The sequence below is a fragment of the Boleophthalmus pectinirostris genome, unplaced genomic scaffold (assembly GCF_026225935.1).
Source record: "Boleophthalmus pectinirostris isolate CB_2022bp ecotype Guang Dong unplaced genomic scaffold, ASM2622593v1 HiC_scaffold_19, whole genome shotgun sequence".
NCBI lineage: Eukaryota > Metazoa > Chordata > Actinopteri > Gobiiformes > Gobiidae > Boleophthalmus > Boleophthalmus pectinirostris.
Window position 1 is genome coordinate 22,121,103 of NW_026571140.1, and position 13,725 is coordinate 22,134,827.

General features: G+C 37.2%; 2 protein-coding genes across 4 annotated transcripts; one reads left to right on the top strand and one right to left on the bottom strand.

The window, feature by feature from the left end:
* Positions 1–139: 139 nt before the first annotated feature.
* eif3m (eukaryotic translation initiation factor 3, subunit M) lies at positions 140–3,493 on the bottom strand. The gene is made up of 11 exons (XM_020941702.2): positions 3,358–3,493; positions 2,893–3,025; positions 2,654–2,792; positions 2,459–2,582; positions 2,279–2,373; positions 1,674–1,757; positions 1,501–1,600; positions 1,112–1,193; positions 589–732; positions 435–495; positions 140–350 (listed from the first exon to the last, which is right to left on the bottom strand). The coding sequence occupies exons 1-11, from the start codon at positions 3,397–3,399 to the stop codon at positions 227–229; spliced, it is 1,128 nt and encodes a 375-aa protein (XP_020797361.1). The 5' UTR covers positions 3,400–3,493; the 3' UTR covers positions 140–226.
* Positions 3,494–8,344: 4,851 nt separating this feature from the next.
* Positions 8,345–13,424, top strand: wt1b (WT1 transcription factor b). Of its 3 annotated transcripts, XM_055154767.1 has the most exons (10): positions 8,345–8,472; positions 8,548–8,958; positions 9,626–9,739; positions 10,131–10,230; positions 11,850–11,930; positions 12,092–12,203; positions 12,281–12,425; positions 12,557–12,646; positions 12,853–12,945; positions 13,056–13,424. In XM_055154767.1, exons 2-10 carry the CDS (start codon positions 8,661–8,663, stop codon positions 13,175–13,177), a joined length of 1,155 nt encoding a protein of 384 aa, XP_055010742.1. In that variant the 5' UTR covers positions 8,345–8,472; positions 8,548–8,660; the 3' UTR covers positions 13,178–13,424. The 3 variants fall into 3 exon arrangements, with proteins under 3 accessions (XP_055010742.1, XP_020797358.1, XP_020797360.1); XM_020941699.2 differs by having other exon boundaries at positions 8,345–8,958; XM_020941701.2 differs by having other exon boundaries at positions 8,345–8,958; positions 12,853–12,936.
* Positions 13,425–13,725: the final 301 nt, after the last annotated feature.

Sequence of the window (13,725 nt, forward strand, 5' to 3'; positions counted from 1 at the left end):
TAAATTAACTTTAATCAAGATTAGATGTTCTGATGGCAATTACAGACAAAATCAGTATTCTAATGTGCTGACATGAAAATGCAATGGTGATGTCAACTACTCACTTAAGGCAACGTCAAATAACTACAAAAACATGTGATTCAATTTTTAATTTTTATTTTTTTTATTGATGAATAATATAAAAACCTGCTCAGTCTGTATTTCCTTTTCTCTGAAGCATTGTACATTAGGCAGAGGGAGACAAGCCTTGTAGACTGGTTTTCACAGTTGCAAGATTAGCCTTCCAAGAGGATAAACTGTCATACAGCTGCTGCCACTGCTGTTTGCCAAAGGTGCGATGCGTGCTGTGGCTGAAAGAGTAGAAAAAAAGGCATTAGCAAAGGCAAGTCCATATTATGAAATGCTTAACACACCTTGGTGGTAAAAGAACATACCTCACAACAACTTTGCGTTGTGTTTGATCAATTTTACAATAAACCATCTTGGTCCGAACAGCTAGGAGAAAAAAAAAGAAGAAACATGTTTAATGTTTTGAAATTTTTTAAGGGTGTAAAATAAAATTAAATTAATAAAATGTATTTTTTTTACCATCAATGACAAATGCTTCAACATCATCAGCCCCAATCTGCAGTTCCTGTTGCATGGTGTCAAATGGTATCTCTTTGAATTCCGCTGCCATGCCCATAAAAGTGAGCAGACGCATCTTGGCCATGTTTTGCTCATGGGACAGTCCTGGGTGGCAAACATCCAAGGGTCATTAAACACAAAAACATGGTTCACAGTCTATTACTCTTCACCCTGGGAGTTTCCCTTTTTATTCATTTAGGCCCAATGATGGGAAACTCTGCTCATTAAGACTACGATGATCCTATATTGTATGTTTTTGCTGCCCATCCCACACAAGCTTGTAATTACAACTATGCTTTTAAAAGGGCTGTGCTGACACATGCACATTCCAGTGTCAGATCAGCAAAAAAACAGATTCTAATTTATAACAGTGATAGAACATAGTATATTAACATATTCATTATACTGGCGCTGAATGAACAGCATTGTAATTTTATATAAAACAATTACACTGTGTGTCAATTATCTCAAACTATATACTTACCCAGAGATTCAATGAAGTCTTTGTTACTCTGGTAAAACTTGATGTATGCAGCCAGTTTGGCACTTACAAAAATGGTTAACAGCTGAAAAGACAGTAGATTGGAAATTCATTAATTAAAAGCATGATCAGCATGTATGAAATAAAATTAATGCAAGAAAAGCATGATGATATGTATTAATAAGAACCAAATGTGTATTCACTGAGGAGGATATAGAGCATATATTTGAGTCATTTATCTTTATATAATAAAATAAATAACATAGAAAAGGCATTCATTTTTAAACTCATATAACTGTGTTTTATTTATAATTCCTTGTTTTAAACAGGACCACATATTAATAATCAAACTTGTTCTGAACCATACAGAGTAATTTTGTAAAAGAACTCACATCATGAATAAGTTCACCTTCCAGGAAGCGCACAGGTTTCAGTGTGAGGAGGTGGTCGAAAAGGTAAGTGTTGGGGTCTTTGAGTGCACGTACAATACATCTAAAAGAAATATAAAATGAAAGCGTTCAAACACAGTTATACTTTTACAGCCAAAGACACAGAATGCTACTACCTATGAGCATCAACACGTGCTTGTGAAGCATTGTCTTCTGTGTAACTCCCCAGCAGCTCAACCATAACTTTAGCTGCAGCCTCACTGCAAAATATACACGAACGACTTGCCTCATGTACAGAAAAACAAAAGTTAAAGAAATATGTACTGTATTTTTCAGACTATAAGGCACACTTAAAGGAGAAATCAGGTGCCACAGGGGGGCGCCAGTTGTAAAAACTGTTACTGTGTCCTTAGGCAAGGCACTTCACCCTCATTGCCTAGTATGAAAGTGGTGTGTGTATGAGTGCTGGTAGTGGTCGGAGGGGCCAATGGCACAGATTGGCAGCCTCGCTTCCGTCAGTCTGCCCCAAGGCAGCTGTGGCTACAGTAGTAGCTTACCACCACCAGGTATGGAGTGAATGAATAATGCTCTGTAAAGCGTCTTTGAGTGTCCAAAAAAGCGCTATATAAAACTGTTGCATTATTATTATTACTTAAAATTCTTTAATTTTATCAAAAATTTACAGTGTGCTTCATTATCCGGTGTGCCTTATAGTCCGAAAAATACAGTACAATATATCAGTCTAAAATTTCATTAAAACGGTGAATGTGTTAAAGTATACCTTTTTTTGCAGTCGACAAGTGCTTCATACACCAGCCGCAAAAGCGTGTGCTTCTTTTCTGTGTTCAAGTTCCAGTCAATAATCCACTTGCGCACCTGGAGATTGCAAACAATATAAACATTGATTTGCAATTAATTGGTATATGCAGTTGAGTAATGTGTTGTGAAAATCATGTCTCACCTGATCAAGGTCTGTGGGAATAAATGCAATGGCATTGCATGTTGCAGCCACTTTAATGAGGCTACAAAAGACTGTGTACCTCACTGGAGTATTCTCATCCATGCCATGAAACAGGTTACTTAGACTGGGTCAAAACATAAGGTCAGTCAACTTGCTAGATGTTTTAGACAGCCATAAAAGAAAATGCTCACTTACAGCTGCATCCTCAGGGAAGGTCTCTCTCCTTCACGGAACTTCACCAGTTTCTCACAGAGACTCTCAATGAGAGCTTCCTGCTTTTCCGTCTCCAGAATCAATAGCAGAGACACAATGCTATTCATGACACTCTCCACATCTGTTCAATAGTGATAATGAATAAACAAAACTCAGTGGAGTAATGAGCAACAGATATGCAAGTAAAAAAGAGAGAATATAATTGTGGACATAATAAATACCTTTGTCATCATCCTTGAGGCAGACATCACATGCTTCAATAATCTGAGCAAGATCTACGTGGAGCCCACCTTCAGAGTTCTCCTCAGAGATGTCTGCTCCTTTGGTCTTGATGTAAGCTCTTAATTCAGAGGCCTGCACAAGCAAAATTCACTTTTAATACTCCAAAATTACAGACAACACTGTCAACGTGTTGTTTTAAAACTATAAAACATTTCCTATAAGATAATAAAGTAATTACAACTAACAATGTTCTTAAAAAGTTAATAAATATATATTGTAGACCAAGGTATAGGCTAACAGTCAATAACAACAAGAACATACTCATCTTATCCACATGCTAAACAATATTAGCTTAAGCACAGCTGTGCTATTAGCCTGCCGCTAACGATATCAACTATTGTCGCCGAAACCAGGTCAAGCTCAAATAGAAACAAAGAAACGTGTTTTACACGAATCGGCCGTACCTGATCCTCTTCTGTAATATCAATAAACGCAGGGACGCTCATTTTGGTGCTTTTGTGAGCTTAGGTGATGAAATCCACGCAACCACCGCGACTGAGAGATGAGCGGAAGAGAACAGTCAGGGGCCGGGGAAACCACATCCGGGTTATGATATTAAAGCTACAGTAGCGTGTAAATTAACACCTTTTTTTTTTTTTTTTTTTCATCACTTGATACTTTTCTACCATTAATTGGCATTTAATGCTTGTGTACATGTACATGTTAGTCACTACATGTACTCTCTAAATAGATCATCTATTTACCCAGGTTGTCTTCTTCTTTTCTTTTTTATGTTTGTAATCCTGGATGGATGTCAGGGATGAAAGTTATAGGGGAGCTATCTTATGGACTCGCTGACCATCTGTGGACCACCTGCTGACCAAGAGCTCTTCATCCTACAAGCCTGTCAGGGGTCTGCTCATCCTCTGCCCCCACTGACCTATGGAAACTTTTTATGAGTAGGCCCTATGTTGTTTTTACAATGGCCTTAGTGGTGTCAGTGCTTGAGGTGAGGTTGAAAGTGAAATGTATACAGGCATGGTTGTGCTTTGAAAACTGAATTAAAATTTTCTTAGCCAGCCTATTTTATTTAGGTCAGTAAGTAGGTATGTCCTCTTGTTGGATTCCAGATAAAAAAGGATAATAACAATAATGTAGCATACTGTATGAAGCAATATTTTCCCAGGAGACAAACCAGATAGACTGAGTTACACCATACCATATGTATGACGTGTCATGATATTGGGAAGGCAAGTGCCTGGTACCACACTCTTTCTCCCTGCTCTTGTGTGCTGTCAGTACAGAAAATTTATAACCACTTCTCTACAAGTGCACTTGGAATTTCATTATCTGATTAACAACTGCTGCCTGGTGTATTTCAAGTCCCAATAATAGTTGTAAATGCTTTGAAGAGCCAGGTGCATATCTTAAAAGGCTAGTTTTAAGTCACATTGTGGTGAGTGGGAGTAGGACATGAATTCAAAGCAGAATGACTTGAAATTACAGCAAACCTTTAGAATGTATGCATGGTACATTGTACCATGCATGTTTTTTTTTTTTTTTTTTTACTGTCTTTGCTATAGAAACCGCTATTAACAGGCTATAGTTTTTGATAACTGATGTTTTTCCAATTTAACACAAAAAATATTTTGTATTATAATAGTTTAGGTGTGCTCCAGTGCTTCAAAAATAAAGGCCAAGTGCAGTTGTTAGCCTGCTGTGGCAATTTACTCTCATGGGTTAAATAATTTATTAACACACTTTGTCTTTGTAGCTTTTATTTGCAATGACCTGATGGCTGTTTTATTTCACACGCAACATTCTCCCAAAACTCTTGGCGCATGGCCTGGCTAGCCATCTCAATGATGAATGGCCAGCGTTAAGAGTTTGAGCCCAGGTGTAGCCTTCTTTGTCCAGCCTCCAAGTAGTAAGTATCCATGTAAACCAGCCTCATGCTCATCATCCAACATGGCCGCCTACCATACACCCACTAATTGTCTGGTTCCCACAGTTCTGCTTGCCTTCACAATCTCTGAAAAATCCCCTTGCTCAGCCTCATCTATCAGGCACTGACCTTGTCAAGAGGTATTGCATGAGTAACTTCTCTCCAAGGAAAGGTGGACAGAATAGCTTGTTAATTACTTAGAAGCACACTTGGCCTCTGCAAGCGTTCGACCACAAAGGAAAACAACTAGTAAGCAAAAAGCTCTTCAGTTTGGGAATGAAGCTCCTCCTGTAAGACCTGACTTAAATATGATCTAAATAATGTTCAAATATACAGTCTCATTTGTTTCAATTATGTTTTTATTTCAGTAAATAAATACATTCCTCATATGTTTTGGTCGCTTAAAATGAATTAAAGTCCATGCAATAGCGAGTTAGCTGGGGATCTGTCCAGCTAAGCAGGTGGTAATTACTTAATCAGTGGTCACTCAATGAGCTGATAAGTTTAAAGGACATAGCTTGCAAAAAATCAAGCCTTGCAATATCATATTGTGAGTTCATCAGAAATTACACATGGAAAGGTAATATATTCTGGATACATAGGCAGCAGATGATTGTTATTGCTGACATAATCTCTATTCACTGTTTTAGTTAGGATGTATTGGAATTTGGAAACCATCTCATAATTACCGGGAAATGAACAATGATGTTTTTAATTGCACTTTTAATGGTATTCACTGAACATTTTGTGTACAATGACATCGACTTGGTGGTTAATGGTTTATAACCAATAATTGTGTAATTTAGCAACTACTTAAGACAGAATAAAAATACATATTTTGTCTCATTCAGAAACAAGAAAACATGACAAGACAAAAGGTGTGAAACTCAAATCCACAATGCAAAGGTTGGTAGAGCCCTGTATGTCACTTATACATTGTCACTATGCTGCAATAATCTGTATATATTTATGCATAGTTATTGTTTTTATGTGACTACTTTCAAAATTTTAGTAACAGTTTGAGTTTTTCCAAAACCAAAATAAGGCTGCATGTAAATTCCATTGTTATCTTACCATATCACTTAATGAGCATTGTCCTATCACACCAAAGACAGCAGCAATCAGTCAGAGTCAGTTTGCATCTTTGGCGTGGAGCTATCTGAGGTCAGTAATCCCTCTGGAGAATGTTTGTGCTCTGTTTAAACTGAAAGGCTGCAGAGGAAGAAAAGACCACTGTTTTCTTGGAAATCCTGACGCCTTTGTGTGGTTATTACAGTCATGGCAACTTTCTTCATAATGTAGTTGTTGTTGCTGATATAGTATAGAAAGAAATATAAATCTAACTAGACGTAACAAGTTAGTAAATTTTGGAGGCCCCTTGTTATTAGATCTTTTTGTTTGTTTTTCTTTACATTATTTGTATATGACAGGCTGTATGTATGGTAATTAACCGCTAATCTTATTTATAATATGTTAACTGTGGAGAGTATTTCTGTCTAGCAAGTTTAGCAAAAATTATGGTTGAGTAAGTTGCCTTATAGTGGCCTTCCCCTTAACCACTGAAAGCACTGATTGCGGTAACATCGATTGCCCCATGTCACATATTTTACTGTCATCTCAACACTAGCTTCACTTGAATGAGGTAGCAGGCTATGACAACAGAACCAATATGTAGATATGTGCAGTGTTTTGTGATGACTGCTCACATCCAGCTGCTCAGGGCGTGACCCCTGGAAAAGGCTGTGGTTTACTGTAAATGCCTGATAAAGGCCGGCCTTGATACTGACACACAAGCACCTGCAGAGATGAGACATACTTTATTCAGCTAAATTCATACTCATCTACAAAACTTTCATTGCAAATTTATATTATACATTTACAAGCTGGTACTGTAGATCTATACAGTGCAGTATATATGTACTAGTATAGTAATGTACAAACTGTGTGATACTGTGAACTCTGAAGCTCTGAATAATTTCTGAAGTTAGGTCTTTGCCCAGTCTTTAGATTGTTTTATATATATATATATATATATATATATATATATATATATATATATATATATATATATATATATATATACACACATACATATACCCATGTTGTTCTTTGATCATAAAGTGCATATACATCAGCTACAAATATATGCTGTTGGATGGTACCTAAGAACACATGTAGGACATGTGATGCATTTTCCTCAAAACCATAAATTCTGTAATTCACAGTTAGGCCATTAGCTTGTTGAATCTACAATGTAAAAAACATTGCAGTACTTAGGCCACACATTTTGGCATCTGTCTTTGACAAAGACATAATTATTTGTGCTCATTTTTGTTTTGTGTTTCTGTCAGTTCTTTTAGAATGTGTTACTATAGCAGCCCATCTGCAATGGAACACAAATAGTGATGTTTATTGAATCTGTTAGTAACATATTCAGTGTGGTGCATATTCCAGTCAGATACCAGCCCTTCTCATGTTGCTTCTTACTCAGAGCCTTGAGTGTGATTCCTGTTAGGGGTCACAGACAGTACTGACCATTTCCCTTCTGCCCTACTCTAGTGTTGTTTTAAACCCAGAGATTCAACTGAGGAATGGCCAAATTTGGGGCTGCCATTCGTCATGTTGTGACTAAAAGAGACTCGTTTTCTCCTGGGTCTGTCACCCTTGATAAATTTCCACACACAACACTGGGGGTGCAAATGCAGAATGTGCCTTTGCTACAGTGCAGAAGATTATTGCAATTATACCTCTTTTGTAGGATATTTCTTTGTTTTTGTTTATTTAGTTAATTGTCTAAAGGATGATTTTTATTTTTTTTTATGATTACCAAACAATGTACTTGTGCTTCTTGTGCTCCTCCATTTCACTAGTGGCTCTATTAACCTTGGCACTGCTATAATTACATTTCTACCAGGGTTCAGTTGTATAAATATAATTTATATAAAATTAATATTATTACATTTGGCAAAACTGAAGGTGCACCATTCTGTTTTCAGTGATGTCTCATGAGTGTTGTCATGTTGACTTTGTCCCTATTTTTGCTGTATTCATTGGAAAGGTTTTTTATGTAAACATGTTGATGTTACATGCCTGTTCGATTTACTTCTACAGTTCTCTTTCTCCTTTCTGTAAAAATGTTACATCATAAAGAAAGGATGTCTATTTTAAGTAGGACATGTTTAAGAAATTGTGTGATTCATGTTTGAGTTATAAATTATGACTAATGTTATTGGTTGGTAATTATTCATTATTTTATTGAAACAGTTTTATAGCCCTATTAATCAAAGAGTGTAAAATTATAGTTGTGATGTTTTTATTTATGTTTATTTTTTTCAGGCAACAAACCACACCATTACTTTTAAAGCCCGGTCTAGTTGTGTGTCCAGGGTAAGGCAAACTTAGTCATCTTCTTGCTCCTCCCACTGTCCATCCTATTTGAGCCTTCAAGAAAGTAAGAAAAGCCAGATGTGATAAAGACCAAAGGACAGACCCCACCACATCTCAACAAGTCCACTTTGACTCCACTGCTTTTATCTGACATTTATAAGACCTGCTAATCAAGTTTATCAAATATATTGTTGTTCACAAGATGCACTCTGCTAGAAGTGTTACTTTATGCTTTATGACTTTGACTGTGAGTTAAATATTTTTGTTTTTTTATCTTCACTCGAAATCTTTTTTTGGACTCTTCTTTCAATAATGTTGACAGAGCCGAGTGCTTCATTGGGCCCCTTGAGCTCAGAGGTTCGGGAGCTGACTCTCCTGTCACCCGCGCCTCCTGTCTCGTCCTTACCTGGGCCCAGCGTCAGTGGAGGCTGTGGAATGTCTGTCAGTGAGGGACAATGGTCTCAGTTTTTAGACCTCCATCCCACCTCTCCATACAGCTGTCTGCCGTCCCATCACTCGCTCATCAAACAGGAACCAGGCTGGCCTCCCTCGGACACTTTGGAGGACCCTCACTGTGGGTTGGGGGCTTTCACAGTGCACTTCTCAGGACAGTTTACTGGTGCGGGTAGAGTTGGGGCTTTTGGAGAACCCGCTGCAGGCCAAGCCAGGATGTTTTCAAATGGGACATATCTACCAACCTGTGCAGATAGTCTTTCTGCTCCCAGGAGCCAAGGTGAGCAGAATACGTTTTTATCAAGTGTTAAGTGTTATTATTGTTTGTCCGTGCTTGTAAATGCCATCAAATGTTTTTTGTTTTTTTTTTTCATAAAGATTTTAGAGAAAAATGGAGTTGGATCAGTTAAAAGAGTATGCTTATTTCAATAAAGTCACTTATAATTTCTATTTAAATGTTTATCTTCTAATAAAAGAATATGTCCATTCATCTTATTCACCTTATCCTGTATTTGGGTGCAAGGTCAGGTAAAATTATGTTTAGTTGTATTTAGTTATGTCCTCTGTAGTTGAAAACACTGTAACATTACTAAAATAAATACCTTTATTACATTCATTTTTATCCAAGTTGAGGATTAGGTCAAACAGAAGGGCTTCCTAGTGCAACACTGTGTATTGGTTACTCAGTGAACAGAGGACCCTCTGATTAAAAAAATAAATAAAAAATTCAGAGGAACTTCACTTTTATTTTGATTGGCAAGTTTCAGTCCAATGCTGTGGCAAAATGTGTATACAGTATATATTTTTTAATTGTTTGAGTACAAATTAGGCCACTATTTTTACTCGCAATTAAATTATTTCTCACCAAAAGGAACATTAACATGACATTAATGTGCATATTAATGAACCAGCTCCTCATTCCGTTGAGTTCTCATGTGTGCTTGCAGGTTATGGAGCAATGGGCTTGGATAACAACCCCAGCTATGGTCTTACTCCATCTCACCAACTCCCAAGCTTGTCCTTCAAACATGAAGACACACTGTCACCACAAAGCAACATAGGTAAACTTCTCGCCCTTGTGTTTTCACTACATTAATTCACAGACTATAGAACTGTCATGTCACTGCAAGGTTATATAAGTACCCCATCATTTTACATATCACAACAAATCCATTTTCCTCTGTCACACATCACTTCAGTTTCTGTCATATACGTATGTAAACACACTCTGTTTGTCTTTTTATGCTTTTAACTTTAATGACTCTGGAGATGGGAAAGTGCCCTTACGTCAATGCTATGGAAACAGTCAAACTAGTGATTGATCTGTTGTCACCCTGAAAACAAAGAATACATAACATACACCATGTTTGGGGTGGCCTACTATCAGAACCATATTCTTACACTTTTATAATGCACATTTTAGATTTCATAATTAATTTATATTTTTAATAGTTGATCAGCAATACACAGCTCCAGCTCCTGTCTTTGGGTGCCACAGTCCTCCTGAATCATGTCCAAGCAATCAAGCTTTACTTCTGCGAAACTACAACAGGTAAAACCATCATTCTTTTATCACTTTCTTGTGTTTGTTATTAGTTATTAATCCCAAATATTAGCATTTATCAAAAGGAAATTTATAAGATGAAATGTAAATTGGGGTGTAGCAATGAATCAAGGACACTCATAAAGAGAATATGTCTGTGTTGCGACAGCAAAGTACAAAAACAGCAACAGTAAAAAGAATAAAGAAAATGCAAGATAATATTCAATTCAAACTGGCTTTTATTCAATTAAGTTAATAATGTAACAGTCCTAAGCTCAACTTTTCATTAGTGTCTTTCTAAAAAATGTAGCCTTTGTCTCTCATTGAAAAACAAAGAAAGAAACAAAAAAAAACTTACATCATTATTCATTCAATTTTGAAGTTGTGATTAGGTATTAGAGACAATACTGAGATGTGTGTTATAAAGTTACCCTTTTGCTACTCAGCCTGCCAAAGCAAAGACAGAGTGATGTACTGCTGAAGAGGATTAAACAATAAAAGCAAGTCAGAGTTGAGTGGAGGGTAGGGCGTTGAATCTCCTCATTTTAACCTCTGTAACAGTCCCCTGCATGTTTTCATTTTGATGCAGAACATCTCTTGGGGTAAATTAGGATGAAATTCTTTGCATGCCGCCCGAGCAATGTTTTTGGAGAAAAAGAACATGTTCAACCCAAATACTGGACCAGCAGCTGATAAGAGAAAGAGCACTTCTGATTTGAGCTGGAAGCCCTCAAACTGTGTGTATATAAGTCATGTGTCAGTGAGTGCTTCCACTGTTTTTACCAGAGCTTTGGACTGATTAGGGAGCCATCGCTATCCTTCCCCTCAAGGACTTTTTCAGGAATGCTATCCAGAATTCCCCCGAAACTGTTTTTCCCGCCTTTTAATGATACAGCGGACTGAGTGATGTCATACACGGGCCGTGGTGTACTAGGCACGGACTAACTCAGCCTTCACTGCACACAATAGTATCTCCATCTCCAGTTCACAGTATGGCCATAGTAAGTGTGTGTGCGTACAGTGCAAAGATAGTTGCCAAGGTAAAGAATGGCTCAGAGCCCATGTTTTTAATGAAGCCAGGGAGGAGTATAATGTGGGTGGACAGGATGTGTTAATAAGTGAACCATTTGGACTTCCCCAAATGTCTTCCCCAAGTGTCTTCTGATGTCCATACAAGGGAAGTGCAGTGACAATATTATACATATTACAGAATTCGTTGAAGATTAGAAGATTTAAATTATTGAAGAGTTAATAGTAGCTGCTGAATCTTGAAATAGAAAGACTGTGTAGGCAATAAAAAAGGAGGACTAGTCATACAAGAGGGTCAGAGTACCAAAAACAGTAACTAAATGTAGTATTCTTGGTCTGTAGCAGTTCTCAGTACTAAAACAGTGATAAGGAAGCTTTTTAGCTCAGAGGATAAATGTAGGTAAATACAGAAATAGACACATACACACTACATTACACTTTTTGTCATTCTCAAACTTGGATAAATGGAAAGAAATGTGCTTTTTCTGTGTAAATGCTTCTAAATAATTTAGGGAGGCTGTCATGATAATAATACTAATTATTATATTAGTTATAATAATATGCTAATAATAATTATCATTTTGTACATGTTTTTACAGTGATAACCTGTACCAAATGGCATCTCAGCTGGAGTGTGTAACATGGAACCAGATGAACACACTGACCTCTTCCATTAAGAGGTACATCTTTTATCAGCTTTTAAAACAGTGCACTTACATGACCTGTAACCTTGGGGGGAAAAAAAACTAAGAAAAAATAAGCTACTTTGAATATATTTTGCAACATTTTCAGTTAAGTGCCATAAATATTTTTTTTCTTTCGTATGTTTGTTTTTTGTCAGTGGCCCAGGCAATAGTTTTGAGAGTGACCCAGCCCCTCCACCTCCTCCAATGCTTGTGAGCTGCAGCACCCAATATCACATACACGCACACAGTGTCTTCAGAGGCTTACAGGTTAGGAAGAAGACAACGTTTACTTTGATAATGTATATGACTAGTATTCTTTTTAACATTGATAATTTTGTATGTAGGATGTGTGCCATGCTCCTAGTATCACCCCATCTACACCAAAGTCTGTTACAAATGAAAAACGTCCATTTGTATGTGTTTATCCTGGCTGTAGCAAACGATACTTCAAACTGTCACATCTGCAAATGCATGGGCGCAAACATACAGGTGAGTGTCTCTGTTTTATTCTGATAGTCATATAGTATAATGTCCAATGACTATCCAAGCAAACAATTTTACTGTAAATTGATCTGTCTTCATTATTAATTTAACTTTTTTTTGTTTTACTTTTTTGTCAGGGGAGAAGCCATACCAGTGTGACTTAACAGAGTGTGGTCGCAGATTCTCTCGATCAGATCAGTTAAAAAGACATCAGCGCAGACACACAGGTAATTGCTGTGGCATACACTATGTGTATAGTCAACTGTATAGCCAATATTGAGTAGTAATATTATATGTAAAATATTATGAACATATCATAGCATATTCCCAGCCTTTGGGAAGTGATACAGTTTGTAAAAATACATAATTTGCATAAAAATTAGCCATTTTTATTACAGTATTCATGTAGGCTATACTTTTTGTATTGTTGTAGGTGTGAAGCCATTTCAATGTGAGACCTGCCAGAGAAAGTTTTCACGGTCAGACCACCTTAAGACACACACTCGGATTCATACAGGTAAAACAAGTGCGTATACCTTTATTTTTCTACCTTTGTATTCTGACTCTAAATCCAAGTTAATTGTTTTAAGAGGCTAAAGCAGTGATTACCTCTCTCTCACTGCCCCTGTCTGTCAGGTGAGAAGCCTTTTACCTGCCGCTGGTCCAACTGTCAGAAGAAGTTTGCGCGGTCCGATGAGCTGGTGCGGCACCACAGCATGCACCAGAGGAACTTGAGCAAACTGCAGCCTGCCATCTGAGCCACAGCAACCTCGGCATGAAGAAAAGGAGGGTGAAGAGGAAGGTGACAATGTGCTGTGCCAGCGGTAGGGACCAACAGCGCAGGAGCCTGGTCAGCGCTTATATGGTGCGATGCCAGACTTACTGAAGTGGGCAAAGCAGCTGATGCCTTCATGTTGGCCAGATGACAGCTTTCCTAATGTGACACTTGCTTTGTTATTTGACTTTAAATAGATGCATTCATTCTGAGCCAAAAAGATTAAAAAATACAAGGAAAATTTAATGCAATGTAATGTAACTTGCACTGGCTTCTTCTTTTGTTATATAACATATAAAGTGCTGTACTCTGGAAACTGGATTTAGGAAACAAAAATGTGCAGTTTTGTATTTTTTTAAATTTTTGTATATAATGTTTGCCATCATTATTTTATATACAATAACTAAGATCATAAAAATGATTCTTCTAAAGGTGTGTCTATGCTGTGAAAGATGAATTACAACAGTGGTGGGTGGATGAATGGTTTGGAATGGAATGAATTTAAGAGACTTGGAAAACAGACATTCCCTC

Excerpts from the sequence above, each read along its gene's own strand:
- eif3m (XM_020941702.2), bottom strand. The coding sequence starts at position 3,399 with ATGAGCGTCCCTGCGTTTATTGATATTACAGAAGAGGATCAG. Across the intron at positions 1,601-1,673 it reads GCACGTGTTGATGCTCATAG|ATGTATTGTACGTGCACTCA; the intron begins GTAGTAGCATTC and ends TATTTCTTTTAG. Across the intron at positions 351-434 it reads CAACGCAAAGTTGTTGTGAG|CCACAGCACGCATCGCACCT; the intron begins GTATGTTCTTTT and ends CTACTCTTTCAG.
- wt1b (XM_020941699.2), top strand. The coding sequence starts at position 8,454 with ATGCTTTATGACTTTGACTGTGAGTTAAATATTTTTGTTTTTTTATCT. Across the intron at positions 9,740-10,130 it reads GTCACCACAAAGCAACATAG|TTGATCAGCAATACACAGCT; the intron begins GTAAACTTCTCG and ends TATTTTTAATAG. Across the intron at positions 12,204-12,280 it reads GTGTCTTCAGAGGCTTACAG|GATGTGTGCCATGCTCCTAG; the intron begins GTTAGGAAGAAG and ends TTTTGTATGTAG.